Below are 16,897 nucleotides of genomic sequence, written 5' to 3'. Positions count from 1 at the left end.
GCGCTGCTTCTCGGACTCGGCGTCCGGGCCTCCATTCTGCTTCGATATGTTCTGGTACAAACTAGATGAGGTTGAGCATGGAGTAAATACTCGCTGAAGGGTTGCTTAGAATTCAGATATCTTGGTTTTTTATTTACGCAAATGATACCTACTTAGCGTCTGGAACTTTACGGAGTCCTCTTTCCCTTTGGATTCTGATTATGCCATGTTATGTTATGACCGGTTCAATGTCAGGCTAAAATTCAAATAGCTTAATGAAAACCTGACTTGTGTAGGTTTCCCCAGGTTTAATGACGTGAATGGCGGAGAAATGTCGGAAGCCATAAACCTTCAATCTTTCCCCACAATCCAACAATCCGGGGATCTTCACTTTGCGGCAAGTCAATTCCGTTGCTACGTCACATGGCCTGGATAAATATTTCATAATCACGCGCCTGCTCTTCTCATACCAATCGCACATCATTGCAAACATGAAGACTGGGCCGAACCTCTCCCTACTAATTATAACGGCAACTACCGTGGGTGTAGTAAGTGGTGGACTTGATAGCCCACCGCCTCATCTTCACTCTCGCTCCGCACCATGCACCAATACAGCTTCAACGCTATCTCTAAGTGATCCGCCCTACAATAACTACTTCTACTCCGACTGCAACGTCGCTGCTCAGGCGGTAGTCACCAGTCCTCTGTCCGATAGCAATCTATCTACCATCAGTCCACGTCTAATAATCGCCTGGCCGGCGGGTAACAGTGGTATATGTACCTTCTTCGCACCCCAAAATGGAGTGAATGGGACTCTATCCATTGAACTAGTGAACTCAACAATCGGCCAGCCACTCGCGCCGGTCTACATTGCTTCGGAGAGCAACTACCCCAGTGTGGGTGTGCAAGGGATCATACGCTTTAACTCCTCTGCCATCCTCTCACTGCCTATTCTTGGTAGTATTCGGACAATCCGCGACTTTGTAGAGGGTCCCAGTATCCTCTACCCCGAGATTCAGGATGCTATCATGTATAGCTCGAACAGTGTCGGGAGGAGCGCCTCGGTTCATCGCCTATGGCTCGATAATGTCACCACGACGAGCATATTCTTCGCTCCTTGGGTCAATGGCAGCATCAAAAACAATGCAAGTGTCACGGTTGTAGACCGCACACTGGAATTTCAGGCGGGCGAGTATCTATTCGCAGCAGAGATGAACTATCCACAACTAGCGTCATTGAAGCCAGAGGCTGTTCTCAATAATCAGTCGACGGCACTTACCACCAAAATGCCAGATCAGACCACGGCATTGTCTTTCCTGTCATACTCGGAAAAACTACTTGCAGGTGCTTGGCGATTCCTCACATACTTCGGGCGTGACTCGATGATTTCTGCGCTGCTTTTGGAGCCAGTCCTTAGCACTGGGAATGGGACTGCGATGGAGGCTGTTCTGGGAGCTGTGTTGGAGCGTGTTAATCGGAGTGATGGTAGTGTTTGTCATGAAGAGACTATAGGGTGAGTTCTTCAACTATACATCGATAATGTCTACTAATTCTGCAGCGATTATGCGACTTGGACCAATTTACAAGACAATATTACTAGTAGCGCTATGCTTTGTACTTATCAAATGGTTTGTTCTGCTTTTCCTTTGAAGCTTATATGCTACATGTGACTACTTGGAGTAGCTCTGACGATGGTATAGATCGATCCGGACTACTATCTGCCAGTCTTGATGCAGCGATATTTTCTGAACAATCCAGCTGGCGAAAAGCGCGCTTCAGCATTCTTCGGGTGAGTCTTGACCCATTGATTGGAAGGCCAGATCTAAATTGGAACTTTATAGCACAAAAGCAGGATCTATTAATGCAGCGAACCAAAATCTTACTTGGGGCCAGCTAGCCCTCATAAACGCCGAGCGTATCATGCGTCTTACAAGTCCCTTTGCGCAAAACCAAACAAGAGAAAATCTTATTCATCTCAAAGAAGGTCAAATTGTTGGCCAGTGGCGCGATAGCGAGTTCGGTATGTTCCCCTTCCCACTTCGCCAAACCAAGACTAAATTATCCCAAGGTATCGGAGGAGGCCGCATCCCCTTCGACGTAAACACAGCGCTTGCCCCAGCAGCACTCCGCTCCATAGCAGCTCTCTCTCGAAAAGGAATCTACCCCCAAAATTGGAGCTCGGTAGCAGACCAAAACGCCCAAATCTGGGAAGACAAAACCCTACAATTCTTTAACGTGACAATCCCCCGATCCCAAGCTCAAAGTCTCCTCAAATCCTACAAGGAAACTTCTTCCTTCAATGGCTCAGACCAAACTTCCTCTATTGATAAGGATCTCACATTCTACTCCATCTCTCTAGACGGTTACAACAATCTCTCCAGTGTAAAAGTCATGCACTCAGACGACTGTTTCAGACACTACCTCCTAAACACAACAGATGATACCCAACTCACCTCGTTCTTGAATTCCTCCGCGACTAATATCCAGCGCACCTTCCCAGCAGGCCTAATGACTGATGTTGGAATGTTGATTGCGAACCCGGCATTCGGTGGTGAGGATGTTTATGCGCAGAACTGGACGACGGGCGCATATCATGGAACAGTTGTGTGGTCGTGGCAGTTAGCTATGATGGCAAAGGGGCTTGAGTTGCAGCTGGGGCGGTGTCAGGTTTTTGCGAATTTTTCGTCTGCGGCGAGAAATGTGAGGAGGGATGTGGTGCCGGAGTTTTGTACAGATGATTACGTTTATGGGAATGTTAAGGCTGCGTATAATGCGCTTTGGGATTCTATTGAGCGGAATAAGGATCAGCTTTCGACGGAGATGTGGTCATGGGTTTATCGGGATGGGACGTTCCAGTTGGCGCAGTTGGTGGACTTGCCGGCGCCGCCTGGGGTTGGGGGCCAGACTGGTAGGTTCAATTTATTTGGTTTGGCTGATGTCATGCTGATTTTATGTAGAATCAGATATCCGGCAGCTTTGGTCGCTAGCTTTCTTGGCTGTTTCGAGGAATGGAGACTATCACTAAGTAATGGGGGTAAATATGGCAATATGGGGGCTTTCGGAATAAGAGCTAGGGTATGCCATTGGTTACTCAAATCAGGACAATTTGTATTGGAACGGCCGACTATGCAATGACGCAATGACAAGAATGTTAACTCCAAGCAGGAGAACGTGTTTATGTAGTTATTGAAAGAATGATTGCTACGAGGATGGCGTACATGGAATAGACAGATACCCTCCGATAATGACTCTGGAAAAATATAGTGAGAACCACACAAACTCACAGATTCAAGTTCGCTACAGCTCAAACTTCCGATATCCTTCGACCAGGCCATCAGTCAACTTGGTCACAGTTGCCCAGGCGGGGGCATACTGCCTCACCTCGTCAAGGGCAGGTATAAGGCCGGGGCTGTTATTGTCACTCCATATACAGGAAACACGTCCTGTGATGGGAGCCGACTCAGCGATAAGTGTGGTGTCTTCGTTCTTGGAGAAATCAACATCCACAGTCCACTTGTTCTCCCAATCACGGCTCCAGAGACGAACTTCATGGATGCCATCTTGAGATGGGTGGAGGAATCGCTTGTCGGGCGCAGAGCCACCGACGACGTTGAAATTTGTGATGGGGTGGCCATCCATCGTGATGCGACAGGAGCGGGTATTCTGGCCTGAGATCTCAAAGCGCACGGAGGAATGTCCGGTAGACTCTGTGGTGAAGGAGACCCAGTCCGAGGATGGAGAGGAGACATTACCACTTGAAACGACGTGCGGCTCAGGGCCAGTCCAAGAGCACTGTGTACGGCTTAGAGCCTCCTTCCAAACGCAATCCGTTTGACCTCCTGCGCTGGGAAGACCTCGGACGACGTCTTCCACGAAGGGAAGCGCGCCAGTCAGATAGGTGGTTGTATTTCCTTGGTCTAAGTCGACTTGCTGTGAGAAATACACTTTCATGCGGTTGGCATCTGAGAATGGGAATGCGACAAGATTGTAGATGAGGGTTCCAAGTAATACAAAGAACAAGAAGATTGGGATGTGGTAGGTATAGCGGTGGATAAATGGCAGCATCGGCATGAATAGCACAGTTGTCAGAATGGCGATAGACATGTAGACAAACAGCGAGGGATTGCCATCCTGACCCGTTTGGTGAAGAGCGCTGGTCAGAAAAAGGCTGAGTGGGGCGACCAGAGTCAGAATGATAGGAACTGTGAGAAGCAACTGCAGGATCCAGGTCCAGCGAGGCAGCGAGGCACTCCAGGTTTGTTCGTGTCTATAAACATTGGGATCATACTCCCCTTCCTCCACTTCCTCGTCAGTGTGGCCAGCGACGTTGACGTAGTTGGCGAATGTAGTTCGCTGCTGACTACGGAGCAGGGAGGTAGATTCCGTCGCTGCCTCAACCTCATCTTCGTCCTGGTTCTCGTCACCAGATAAAGCACCAAAGCCGCTGGGTCGCCGAGAGCCCTGAGTCGAGCAACCGATGTATTCTGTCTTTGTAGGAAGAGAGAAGAGCTCAAGGTAGGAAATCCAAGTTGCCAGGAAGGTGCCTGCAAAGTAGAAAAGCATAAAGTAGCCACCAGCGAGCCCACGTTCGTTTTCATAGATAGTAGCAATGACCAAGAAAGCCCAGCTCAAAACGAAAATCCAGGTCCAGGTGTACACACGGTGGAATGCCGATGGCCGCGAAAAGTCGGCAACGCAGGACACAAACCATGCCAAGAAAACCCAGGCAGAAATCATCATACTCCACACGGCGTAAGTACTACTATGCACAATGAAGGGATTGATCTTGGTGACCAAATAGGCCAATCCCACGGTAACACCAGTGGGGATAGCAAAAATAAACGGAAACCGGAAGAAGCCTCGTAGCCCTCGAAGCGATATTGTCTCGTCGCTGATATCCACCCGTGCGAATGAGCGGAAAAGATACATCTTATCAGCCTTGGACAAAGCAATGCTAGTGACTAGGAGCGTCAAGGGCGCCACGATCAGCAGAGTCACCGACAACGCGAAAAGCGTATGCACACGGAAAACGGCAAATGCACTGCCGAAGAGATCAAACCAGACGGCATCGGTACCTGTCCCGCTCGGAACAAGCCCGTCGTCCTTATCCTGGCCATCGAATCGGTCACTCGAGTCCGAGACGAGACTTTGGGTCGAGGCAACGGCAGCAGAGATCATGTGCCACAACGAATCCATATTGGTATGGCGCGCATCATCCTGGTCAGTGTGGTACCGGGCTCGGGGTTCATAAAAGGCGATATCAAGTCCCCGGAGACCCAGCATACCCTGAAGGACCACATAGTCTGTCTGACTGCGAACAACTCCCGACTCAAACCCGTTAGCACTCAGCACCGATCCGAAGGGAGACTTCGACTTCGCATATGCCTGCGTGACCTCCAGGTCCGAACTTCGAAACAACGTAGCACGGCCACCAGCACCCGCCCCCTCAAGGTTGACGAATGTATGCGCAAACTTGGCCATCGGGTGCTGGCTGTACGCGCGTGCTCCGTTCAAATAGTCCTCCTCACCGTTGTTAAACATCACCACCAGTCCGCGGCGCGGTGCATGTTCAGGAGTTAGGAAGTACCGCACAAGCTGGAGACAAGTGACAACGCCAACACCGTCATCTGTGGCGCCGTATCCAGTCGAAACACTGTCATAGTGCGCATTGACGAGCACACCACCCTTTCCTGTGGGGGCTTTACCGGGGACCTCCCACCAGTTCTCCTGCTTATCTTCCCAGCCACGGATATAGACGAGAATATTTGTCCCTTCAAAGTAGACACCAGTTTGGCCGTCGATACTGGTCAGATTGGAGGTCAGATCGTCGAACACGAAGACTTCTGGTGTGGTCTTGTTCGCGGCTGCGGCTGCCGCGACAGATGACGAGTGGATCCCGTCAATGCGTTCAAGCAGCCAAGATCTGACTATGTCGTTGCGGTGAGAATTGTACGGATGGAAGCCGCCGGTAAGAGTCTGCAGATCAGACCATGCTTCGGTCAGGTCCAGGCCCTTAGGGCTCGTTCGGGGTGCGGCCGGAACATTTTCGTGAATGACGATCACGGGGATAAGCAGAGCCAAATACACCACGGTTAGAATGATCGTCACCGGCCCTGGCGTAAAGGCCAGTGGATTTTTGGCCTTTGGGAAAGCCATGGGGTGTGCACCAATTGGCGTTTACGAGGTTGAAGTTGGAGCAAGGATGCGGGGAGGGAAAGCTCGGGGTTGCCGTCGAATTAAGGCACCGATAATGCCAATCTACTCCGTACTTGCTATCTACACACACACCTATATCTACATCTACAACAATCTACAACGGCCGACTAAAAAGGACCAAAACATAGATTGTATCACACAAATGTGAAATAATCCAGAATTAGAAAAGTTGTTCCAGTTCGCTAACAGAATATGCATTTCCAAGTAGACACAATGATGGGTAGAGGGTAATAATCTTCGCTCATATGGATAGAAATGACCTGTATTCCGTCCTGACTCTTGGGCTCATTATGCGAAAGGCCAGTCTGAAGAGACGGAACCAACAGGGAGAGAGAAAAAAAACACTGGAAGAGATTGATAAAGGGCCTCCTTATGTAATAGATGGGACGAACAAGAAGAGAAGTTGGGTATCGTATCAATCATGGAAGAGTTTCAACATCGATGTAATCTTCGTCGTTGATGCCTGTAGCATCCATTAGGCCAGTCATCTGCCCCGCATCTTCGTCCAACTCGTCATCGTCATCGTACATTGTGGCTTCGGTTTCATCTCTGTTCAAGAAGTTCCGAAGCTGGGATACACCTTCCCCACTGAACACACAGAATACGTCTCTCTGCTGTTGCGTAAACTCTGGTGGGGCTTCTCGGCAGAATTTAGTGAGTGCCGGGTTCAAGAACTCTGGGACTCCCGTTAGACTCAAATGGGTGAGTCGTGGACACTGATTAATTAAAGGCCGAATGGACTGAAGGAGGAAATGTCAGCTTAAAATCTCCAAACAGGGTCACAATAGAACTTACATTCATGCTAAGCCCAGTGCAGTAGCTAAGGTGGACACGCTCCAGGTTACTGATCGCCGGACTGTTTCGACGGTTTGCAAAAGCCCTGATACTCAAATCCGTGATAGACTGGCATTTGACCAGACCAATACGTCGTAGTTTGGGTAGACTAGCCAACTCTTGCACACTGGTGTCGGTCAGGCGGTTACAGCAAGCCAAATCGATGTATCGGATACGGTTGCAAGCCCTGATGAGCTGCATGACCGCAGCATCGGTAATATTGGAGCAATGACCTAGGTGCACGTAGTGTAGGTTTTTGCCCAGCTTACAAATGGCTTGTACTGAGCGATCTGTGATAAAGCGACACTTGGCCAGCACCAGATTTCGTAGACGTGGCGCAGCACTAATAATGCGCTCCACAGCATCGTCTTTCACTTCCTCACATGCCGTGAGATCCAGAATCCTTAGGCTTTCAAACGTTCTGCCTTCCGGAAGGTTAAGGAATGCCGAGTCATTAATCTCAATACAGTGTGCGAGGCGCAGTTCTCGGAGGTGACGGAGGGTGGTTATGAGAGCCGTTACAGATGGACTGGTCACAAGTTTGCAGTCATGGAGATCAATCTCCAGGATGGCGGGGCAGTTCTCTGCAAAGGACAGAATAGACCGATCGGTGACATTATCAATGCCGTTGAGCTTTAGCCTTTTAATCTGTCGACAATTTTGTGATACGATGAGAAGCGAGTCGTCGGTCACCTTGTTGCAGCCGGTGATATTGAGGCCCTGCAAACGCGGGCAGTTTCTTGAAACCGCATAGAGGGTGTGGTCGGTTAGGTGTCGCAAGTCGGAGACATCCAGTGCCTGCAGGTGCCGGTTGCCCTCTACCAAATCTGAAACACCCTTATCGGAGAGTTTGGAGCAGTTGGTCAAAGTCAGTCGCTCGATGCGCTTGCACTGAGTGAAGGGGACGACTGTGCCATCGCTGACATCAGGCGCCAAAGCGGACAGGTTGAGTCGCTTGATAAGGTCGGCGTAAGTGAAAAGACTCTCTGGATTCCCCACAGAAGCCGTCACGCTCTTCAACTTATCCCAGTTACCACATGCTGGTCGATGCCATAGGATGCCGACAGAGTTGGCAGCCCAACTACGGCAGACTAGCATGCAGTTCAGCATGTCCGCTTGGGTCACCAGCTTGGAAAATATTGCGATCAGGATCTCCGGAGGAAGGTGGCCGATCGGGGGCACTGGAGCAGATCGGTTGGTCTGCACGTGGAGATCGCGAAAATTGGCAACTCCAATCGAGGATTGTGAATCGTTGGCCTGGGCCATGAAGAAGTCCGTGTCGTCATCTGCGGCGCGTTCCGGTGACGTTGAGGAGGAGGTTTCGGAGGGTGCTTCGCTCGGTAATCGAGCAGCAGGTCGTTGGCGGGGCATTTTGATAGCGTATATGGGTGGGTTGGGGAGGGGGGTTAAGAGTCGAGGGTTCAATAAGAGGTGTCTTGGGATCGTCGCAGGGCTAGGGTCTCATCACTCTGCAAATGATGACTGCATGGGCGGTGTGCGTGTGTCTAGACTCGGAGGTCACAGTAAAGAAGCCGGACGGCTAGTGCTTTCTAAGCCAATAGTTGAGGATCGCCTGTTTCAGTCTTTGTTGCCACAGGAGGTTGATAGGGTTTGTTCTCTGAATCGGTAACCCGATGGGGCGAGGAAGGCGATGATGGTGTGTGGGATCCGCAACGCTTAGTTGCAGGAAAGGTAGTGGCGTTCGGGAACAGCTAGAACAAAGAGCAATAATGCATCACCTGCAGGTATTACCCCCCTGGTTTGAAGATCGCTTGAATGCAAGGTGTAAAGGGGAGAGGTAAATGGAGGGGGAAGAGGCAATGGGGCCGATTCGTGGAGTGAATGCCAAGCCACTTTCTTATCGATGATAAGATGGTCCAGGGTTTAGTTTTAAGGCTGGCAGATTTGGATATAAATGAGGGGAAATTGGGTATTTGAAGGGAAAATATCAAACAATATAGAAACTTTCTACCGTCACTCACTTTTCTGCTACAGTCACTCCCCTTTCTCCAAATTGGAAACCGACGAAATGTCAAAAGTTCCACCCGTTCATCGTATAAATATTTTGCTGCTACTTTTATAGCAACCTATGACTACTTTATTAAATATCTCCTACTCAGTCTTCTACTCAGTCTCCTACTCGGTATCCTATCTAGTATTCTACCTTCTTTTATATCATATTGATCTAACGGTTAAAGGTCTCCCTAAATTTTTGAATAGCGAAATAGAAAAGAAAGAGGGAAAAAAGGGAAGAGAAGAAAGATGAAGTGGAAGGCGAAGGGGAAAAAGTAAAAATCTAGTAGAGGTTTCGGACATATGTCTAAAAAGTCTATGGTATACATATACCCAAGTAATAGAGGAGTAGATAGAGAGGGGTGGTGATATCCTCCCTTATGTTAAGCTCTATGTTCTAGATCAGGTTGGGGTTGGGTAGGTAGACTAGAAAATCCAAGGTTGGAAGGTGCCGGCGAAGGTGGTGTGGACTTGATGTATTGGAAAAATGAAAATCATTTTACTGATTTTCTAAAGAAGTGACGGTAGCAGAAAAGGGAGTGACGGTAGAAAGTCTCATCATATAAATGACCATCATCTTTAATGTCACAAGTCGCTTGATGTAATCTCGTGCAGCTGATTCCCGCTTGCTAATCCGGATTTGTTATCTTCGATGAAATCATGATTTTAAACATGAATCTATTCAGAAACTATCTATACTGATCTATATTAAGATGGAAACTTAGAAATCTCCATGAGCTGATCAGTTACTGCCTTGCTGAGTCCCTTTCACCCATTCTCGCAACACATTTTTGCGAATTTTGCCTGTACTGGTCTTGGGTAACTCGGCCACCACTACCACTTCCCTTGGAATCATGAATTTGCTAATATCACTGGAGTTGCGAGCCCAGCTAATCACATCTTGACCTTGCAAGTTCTTTCCTGGTTTTACCGTAATAAATGCCTGCGGTCGTTCGCCCCAGTGACTATCCGGGACAGAGACCACACCCGCCTCAAGGATATCTGGATGGGTGACCAGCATGGATTCAAGAGCAACAGAGGATATATTTTCACCACCTATTTCATGTTAATTCTTGGACTGGGGGCTATTCTCTATGAGTGGGTACTGACCACTGATAATAATATCCTTAGCACGATCGAGAATTTGAACGGCACCGTCTGGGTGCCACACAGCCAGATCTCCGGAGTGTAGAACACCACCAGCAAACAATTTCCGGGTGGCCTCAGAGTCCTTGTAATAACCGCGAGCACAGATATTGCCCAGGAACACGATCTCGCCGATCTCTTTGCCATCTCGCTGGACATCGATGATCGTTCCCTCGGGCACGTCAGTTTTAATCACCCGTACCGGAAGACTAGTGATAAAACCATGGCCCTGGCGCGCCATTTTCTGATATTTCTCTTTCAAAGGGATGTTGTCCCATTGTGGCAGGTAATATCCTTTGGTGATCGGTCCGTAAGTCTCAGTCATCCCATAAACGTGGACTGGGTGGAGGTTGAGGTCCGTCATTTGCTCAAAAAGATGCGCCGTTGGAGGGCTGGCAGCTACTGTGACACGCACAGAATGAGATAATTTTTCTGCTTCTTCAGCATTGCAGAGAAGTGTGTTGACAGTCGGTGCGGCATTGAAATGAGTGATTTTCTCCTCCTTCAACAGTCTCCAAATCTCCGGGTAGTCGATCTTGCGGAGACAGCAGTGGGTTCCACGAACAGCAGTCACAGCCCATGGGAATGTCCATCCTATGAAGCAAATTAGTACTCAACCCTAAATTCTGACGGGTAAACGAACCCATCGCGTGGAACATGGGTAGTGTCCACAAATATTTAGCCCTGCCATTATGGAAATTAAGACCTGACTCGACCACGTTCGCCAATGTTGCCAGGTAGCAGCCCCGATGAGTGAACTCAACTCCCTTGGGCCGCGCAGTTGTTCCACTGGTATACGCAAGTGCAATCACGGAGTCTTCATCAACAGCCTGGCTCTCCAGTCCCTCCCATCCACGCTGTTCGGTTTCTTGATCGTATTTCCAGCCCTCCTGGATAGCATTGCCAAAGGCCCCATTCCCAGTCACCTCCCAGGGCTCACTAAATTCATCATCATCCACAAGAAACGGAACATTGGGATGTTGCAATCGATAAGTTGCAAGCAACGGTTCAAATTCCTTATCCACGATGATCATGTCCACATCTCCATGATCAAAAATATAAGCTATATCATCTTCCTTTAGGCGATAATTGACAGCTATGTGTTTCGAATGAATTAGCTTTCCCTTTTGATAAATAGACCAGGCACGAGTTCTTACCAACATTTACGCCGCCCGCAGCCGCAATTGCAAAAATTGACTCCAGGAAGGCTGGGGTGTTGGGGGAGAGGATCCCGATTCTTCGGAATTCGTGTTTCTTGAGATAGTACGCCAGACCACAAGCCCGAGCAGCAGTCTCTTTGTAGGTTCGTCGGAGAACCTGTTTATCGACCGTCACATGGTAGACTGCTTCTGCCTGCAATTGATCATATTAGTGATGTCACCTTCAAAGTTCGGATAGGCATTGATTGGCCCGAAGGTCGATGAGTTGACCCCTTACATTAGGTTCGATAGCCGCAGCCCTGGGAAGGAAAAATGTCGGCGAGAGGGAATGACGATTGAAATTATGTTCAAACGGAGCCGAGGTTGTCGGCGTCATATGAGCAAGCAGGCTCGAGAGCCGAGATTTGATACCAGACATTCCGTTGGAAAGTATGAACGTAGTTTAGGGGAAACTCTTTCCTTGTCACACGTAAAATTGCAGGGACGAAGAAATGTGGGTGATCAGTTAAAAGGTAAGGAACAACTTAGTGTTGGAGAAATGCGGGGAAGCGAGAGCCCTGAAAAGATGGATTTAGTCAGGAACCTCGGGGGACTTCTCCAATTACTCGTACATCCCCTTCTAACCCGATTGAGAATTCACAAATGATCCGTCTGAATTACTATTGTATAAAGAGTAGCCTACCCTTGTAACGTCAAGTGTATTTAAGATAGTAATGTACCTACTGGGGTAGCTATCCTTTTAGTTACTATGTAGCGTCTTAAGAAATCGAGGTAGTGTGTACTCAAATCGAAGTGATACATGCATGTAAGATTCAAGGTGCCCAATTTGGTTAGAGGAAGTACATGAGTATGATTTGGAAAGCACCTGGGGTAATTAGGTCCCTTTAATAATGCTAACCTAGTGTTATGCGGGCCGGGCTTCGGGAACTAAGGTTCTATGGGATCCACGGGGACCACACAAGCACCCGATCTTCGAGTCGCTGAATGATTTCATAGAATTAATTAGAACTTTCATCAATTAAATTGAATTTCCATGTTGAAATCCATAGAGCATTCTACGATTCCTTATTACGGCCTAGGTAGTCATGACTGGTGGCTAGGCTTACCCTGTAGCAATGACAGATCGAGTTGGTCTGGTGTATTGAAAGTAGGCGCATTGGGCTTTTGGTCAAAAGAAGGTGAGATCTTTGGAAGTCTAATTCCCAGCCGGAGATAGGACAGCCTGCGTAGCGTATCCAGGGAAAGAAGATAGCGATATACCAAAGGCGGACCAGATAGTGATAGTAGTAATGAACCTGCATCATCATAAGATCATGTTGAACTTTGTAATTTTGGATTAAACCGCCACGGCGCGAGACAACAGCCAGCTATTTTGAACAACCTTTCATCCCGCGACTCCGTTTTTTCTGCTTTTGAAAATTCCGAGGGAACTCAGTCCCCCAAGTCTGGATAATGGTACATCACAAACAAATGTGGCTTTTCATTGAAACAGACGAGGGAATAAGCCCATAAGAACAAGGTCGAACCGGCTTGCCGTTCAAGTTTCGCTGAAATAAAACCGTCCACGATCCGAACCCAGACCCGTCACTCAAGACACAACAACCGGCCGCACATAATATGGTATCTAGTAGCCAAACTGAGCAAGCTGGGTCTTGATCTTGCTGTCCACGTTCGCACCCGACTCGGCCTTGGCGAGGCTGCGGCGAGCGGCCTTCTTGCGCTCGTAGTAGGCGTTGCTCTTGACCTTGCGGCGCTCCTCGAGTCTGTAATAGAAGAATAAAACATGTTAGCGATACATAATGTGGCGGAGGATCGATATAAACCCAATTCAGGGTTTTGGATACGCACCTGGCGACAACGTCCTGGTACTTCCAGCCAACCTCGTGGCTGAGACGGCCAACGGTGCAGTACTTGCGACCGGGGCGCAGACGCAGGATACGGAGAGCCTGGGGAACGACAACGCGCTTCTTCTTGTCGTAGGGAGGGGGAACACCCTCGAAGACCTTAAGGCGCTCCATGGCGGCGGCACCGCGGGCGGTCTTGTGGGGAATCATGCCGCGGACAGCCTTGTAGAAGATGCGGGAAGGAGCACGGAAGTGGAAGGGACCACCGCGAGTGGGGTTGAAACGAGTCATCTTGCGGAGGTAGGCGTGGTACTTCACTGTTGGTCGAAATTTGCGTCAGCGTTTTGTTCGAGGCCAGATCCAGCATGGTTGTCCGAGTCCATGTCCTTTCGTGTGTTCCCTTCTCCTCTGCCTTCCCTTTCCCTTTATTTTGAAGCACACTTTGTTGGACCTGGACTGGCTGGACACCATAGCGATATAAGGTGGAGATTTGAACGTACACTTCGCGCGGAAGAACTCGCCGGAGATGTTGAGGGCCTCACATCTCACAACGACGATCTTCTGGCCGTTAAGCAGCTGCTTGGCAACAGTGCTGGCCAGGCGACCAAGGAGGTGTCCCTTGCCGTCGATGACGACCTATTCAAGATCATTCAAGTCAGCGATTTAACGATTCGAGACGGGTTGGATTCCATGCAGCAGCAAGTGGCGCAAATCGAGTGTATGGAATGAAGAACGCACCACTGAATCGAAGGTGGACATCCTGCTCTGTCACCGTGTGTATGGGTTGGATGGTTGTCGGCGGTTGTTGTCGTTGGAGTCAAAGGCACGCACACAACGAAGTCGGATGGATCGCAGGCGAGGAGGCTCGCTTACCTCGAGAGACTACTGTGTGTGGACTAGCCGTGAGGGCGGTAGCCCTAATCGTGGCCAATTATATCCCACTATATATTATGTAAGACCCATCAGGCTGACTAAGTATACTTACTTGCCCCGAATTTTGTGTGCCAATGGCCATCGACCTTTAGGGCTTGGATTTAGGGCTGATTGTTCTGTGTTCTGGAAACCTCGTTGATCAAAGATGGTGGCAATGGTTCGACTTCCTTGGTCCATTTTACGGAACTAGATTCAGGTACTACAGGGCAGTTTATGTAGATTGTTTCCTGTTTTCCGGATTTGTATCACTCGCAGTATATTGTTGAGTGTTAAATCTCGAATATATGCTGATGTGCCAGATTCAATTATTCAAGTTGTCTTTATCGTATTACGTATCATTTCAATGTTATCATCAGCCATAGTCAATGTGATCACTGAAAGACTGGGTCCGATGACTAATCTTCACCCTGCATCACCAACCTAGAGGAGTGTTTTTCTGCTTTGTCAAAAGTGAATCCATGTATCTACGCCCTACGAACTGTTTCAGTTCAGCCCATTCGTCTGCGCTCCAAGCGCCCTCACTGGACGGCATGAGCCGACCTGCATGTCTTTGACTGAAATTGTTTGTCGACCTCACCAGAACTTTGGAAACAAAGAAAAGCCATGCTTCGCAAAACACGTTTCGTCTGCATATCTGATACCCATGGTTATACGCCCTCGGAGGCAGGGTTCAAGCTCCCGGCTGGTGATGTACTTATACATGCCGGCGACCTGACAAACAAAGGAAGCTTGACCGAGATGCGCCGGACAATGGATTGGATATCCAAGGCCAACTTTGAAATGAAGATAGTTGTGGCGGGTCAGTTCATTATTCTTGGCTATAAATGAAACACGCTGCCCAATGATTCTGTGTTGAATTGCCCACCTCGATCTTGATCTTTTTTCGCTTATGTGCAGACCACTATAGCAACTTGCGCGGTCTGTTTGATCCCTAATCAATGAATCTCTTAGGAAACCACGATATCACACTGGATCCCGAGTTCTATGCGAGACATGGACAAGAGTTCCACAGCCCACAGCTCGAAGATCCAAGCCAATGCCTCGACACCGTTACGAGTGCAGCGCCCTCTGTCATTTACCTCCGGCATCAAGCCGCTGTCATCAACTTAACTCGCAAAGACGGACCAAGTACCACATTCAAAGTCTTCGGGTCCCCATACTCGCAATTTGAAGGAAACTGGGCATTCGGGTATAATAATGGCAAGGATGCAACAGCACTTTGGAACCAAATCCCCTCAGATAGCGATGTTATCGTGACCCATACGCCACCACGCTCTCACTGCGACCAGAAGCCGACAGGCAGGAATATCGGGTGCGATGCCCTTCGCCAGGCACTGAGCCGCATCAGGCCGCCGTTAGCCATTTGCGGCCATGTGCATGAAGGCCGGGGCTACGAGCGTGTCTGTTGGCAGAAGCCGATGTCACTTTCGGGCACGCTTATTGAGTCAGACAGCGGTGATATCACTCGGGGGATCTTGCCGCCGCCGGGCAACAAGAAACAAGCTCTGATTGACTTGACAGGCAAACTTGGAGAGCGCCTGGATAACGATGGATTTCCATCCTTAATTTCTCATTCGCAACTGAATCTGAGTTCTGCGACCAAGGCGTCGATGTCACCATCCTCTTTCGGGTCATCTGCCGGAGAGCTGGAGCTCCATAATTCAAACAAGAGCAAGGTCCCAGTCTCGAGCGCGGATATCCAAGGGTATGATATGAAGCCGACCTATGGTGACACCTTGCGAACGCTTAGAAGGGAGACATGCATTGTCAACGCCGCTATCTTGGCTACGAGCTGGCCGCACTGGGGAGGCAAGCGGTTCAATGCACCGATAATAGTGGACCTGGAGCTCCCAGTGCGACAGAACTACGCGTCGATGCCATTTGAGTGATTTACATCTGACCTAACTAATCCCATGCCTTGCTTTTGTCTCCCCAAGGTTATCCGCCCAGTTCCACGTCTTCGTTGGACAGGGCACCCTTTTCCCGACGTCCTCCAACTTGACCGGTGCACGGCAAGGGTGCTTCCCATGCATGGTGGCTTGCGTCGATTCAGTTGTTTCTCACTGCCATGCATGATCCCCGGGGAGCTTTGGCCTCGTCAGCAGCTATAAGTGGGCGCTTTGATGCATGCCTGCTCAGGGATTTGTTGGATGATACGCAGAGCAACCATAATGATGTAGCCTTGCACCGATGTCCTCGACAAAGGTTGGTGGTCGACCCGCAGTACTGGCTAGTGGATCCGAGTGATGCGACCGGGGCTTTGATGATCCTTCAAAAACCAACTTTCCCTATAGCTGCGTAAAGTGATACGATACAAGCAAACAAAGCCATGGCAATCCTTCGAATAAAGCAACAAGGCTTCTTTAACCACTTGTCCGATGCCCCATTTCTTAGCCCCCAAAAAGCCAATCCACTGGGCAGCCTTGAAAATTGACATCCCCGCATGTCAATCTCTCCATCTGACATATCGCGCTCCACAAAAAATGGCGCATCCAGTCAAGCAATGATATTAACCCAGTCATCTGCAATAATTACCTCTCAAACTCAAAGTTGGTTCTGGAACCCGAATCACATCCGCAAGCGCTTCCTCGCGCACTGGGAGTGGAACAGGGAAAAATGCACACAAACCAACCCTCGGGCCGCCCACCATCTTTGACACGGATGTGACCATGCGAGGCCGATCAGAGATCTTCTTCAGAAAATGATTTCCTTTCACGGTATATCACCTTCTGCATTATCTCTAGCGGTTTTCAGGTAAAATAATGACTGGTC

At 49.1% G+C, this 16,897-nt stretch overlaps 6 protein-coding genes across 6 annotated transcripts; 2 read left to right on the top strand and 4 right to left on the bottom strand.

Annotated features, from left to right (window-relative positions):
• Positions 1–470: 470 nt before the first annotated feature.
• Positions 471–2,904, top strand: N7520_011541 (uncharacterized protein; the record flags this gene model as incomplete). The annotated part of the gene is made up of 5 exons (XM_057145474.1): positions 471–1,492; positions 1,538–1,607; positions 1,680–1,768; positions 1,821–1,999; positions 2,048–2,904. Coding segments are annotated over 5 exons (2,217 nt in total), but the record flags the coding sequence as incomplete, so codon positions are not given.
• A 372-nt stretch (positions 2,905–3,276) lies between these two features.
• Positions 3,277–6,135, bottom strand: N7520_011540 (M28 family metallopeptidase; the record flags this gene model as incomplete). The annotated part of the gene is made up of 1 exon (XM_057145473.1): positions 3,277–6,135. The coding sequence occupies one exon, from the start codon at positions 6,133–6,135 to the stop codon at positions 3,277–3,279; it is 2,859 nt and encodes a 952-aa protein (XP_056991227.1).
• A 479-nt stretch (positions 6,136–6,614) lies between these two features.
• N7520_011539 (putative ubiquitin ligase complex F-box protein GRR1) lies at positions 6,615–8,400 on the bottom strand (the record flags this gene model as incomplete). Its single annotated transcript, XM_057145472.1, has 2 exons — positions 6,615–6,935; positions 6,991–8,400. 2 exons carry the CDS (start codon positions 8,398–8,400, stop codon positions 6,615–6,617), a joined length of 1,731 nt encoding a protein of 576 aa, XP_056991226.1.
• A 1,384-nt stretch (positions 8,401–9,784) lies between these two features.
• On the bottom strand, positions 9,785–11,766 carry N7520_011538 (putative AMP-binding domain protein; the record flags this gene model as incomplete). Its single annotated transcript, XM_057145471.1, has 5 exons — positions 9,785–10,098; positions 10,153–10,782; positions 10,832–11,284; positions 11,346–11,541; positions 11,626–11,766. 5 exons carry the CDS (start codon positions 11,764–11,766, stop codon positions 9,785–9,787), a joined length of 1,734 nt encoding a protein of 577 aa, XP_056991225.1.
• A 1,200-nt stretch (positions 11,767–12,966) lies between these two features.
• On the bottom strand, positions 12,967–14,038 carry N7520_011537 (60S ribosomal protein uL13). The gene is made up of 4 exons (XM_057145470.1): positions 13,931–14,038; positions 13,693–13,828; positions 13,197–13,509; positions 12,967–13,111 (listed from the first exon to the last, which is right to left on the bottom strand). Exons 1-4 carry the CDS (start codon positions 13,949–13,951, stop codon positions 12,973–12,975), a joined length of 609 nt encoding a protein of 202 aa, XP_056991224.1. The 5' UTR covers positions 13,952–14,038; the 3' UTR covers positions 12,967–12,972.
• Positions 14,039–14,728: 690 nt separating this feature from the next.
• Positions 14,729–16,014, top strand: N7520_011536 (metallophosphatase domain-containing protein; the record flags this gene model as incomplete). The annotated part of the gene is made up of 2 exons (XM_057145469.1): positions 14,729–14,924; positions 15,077–16,014. The coding sequence occupies 2 exons, from the start codon at positions 14,729–14,731 to the stop codon at positions 16,012–16,014; spliced, it is 1,134 nt and encodes a 377-aa protein (XP_056991223.1).
• Positions 16,015–16,897: the final 883 nt, after the last annotated feature.

Source organism: Penicillium odoratum, assembly GCF_028828045.1.
Source record: "Penicillium odoratum strain IBT 22623 chromosome Unknown utg000008l_segment0_segment0, whole genome shotgun sequence".
In the NCBI taxonomy this organism is placed as follows: Eukaryota; Fungi; Ascomycota; class Eurotiomycetes; order Eurotiales; family Aspergillaceae; genus Penicillium; species Penicillium odoratum.
The sequence above is the reverse complement of the archived record's forward strand: the minus strand, read 5'-3'. Positions and strand labels throughout refer to the sequence as shown.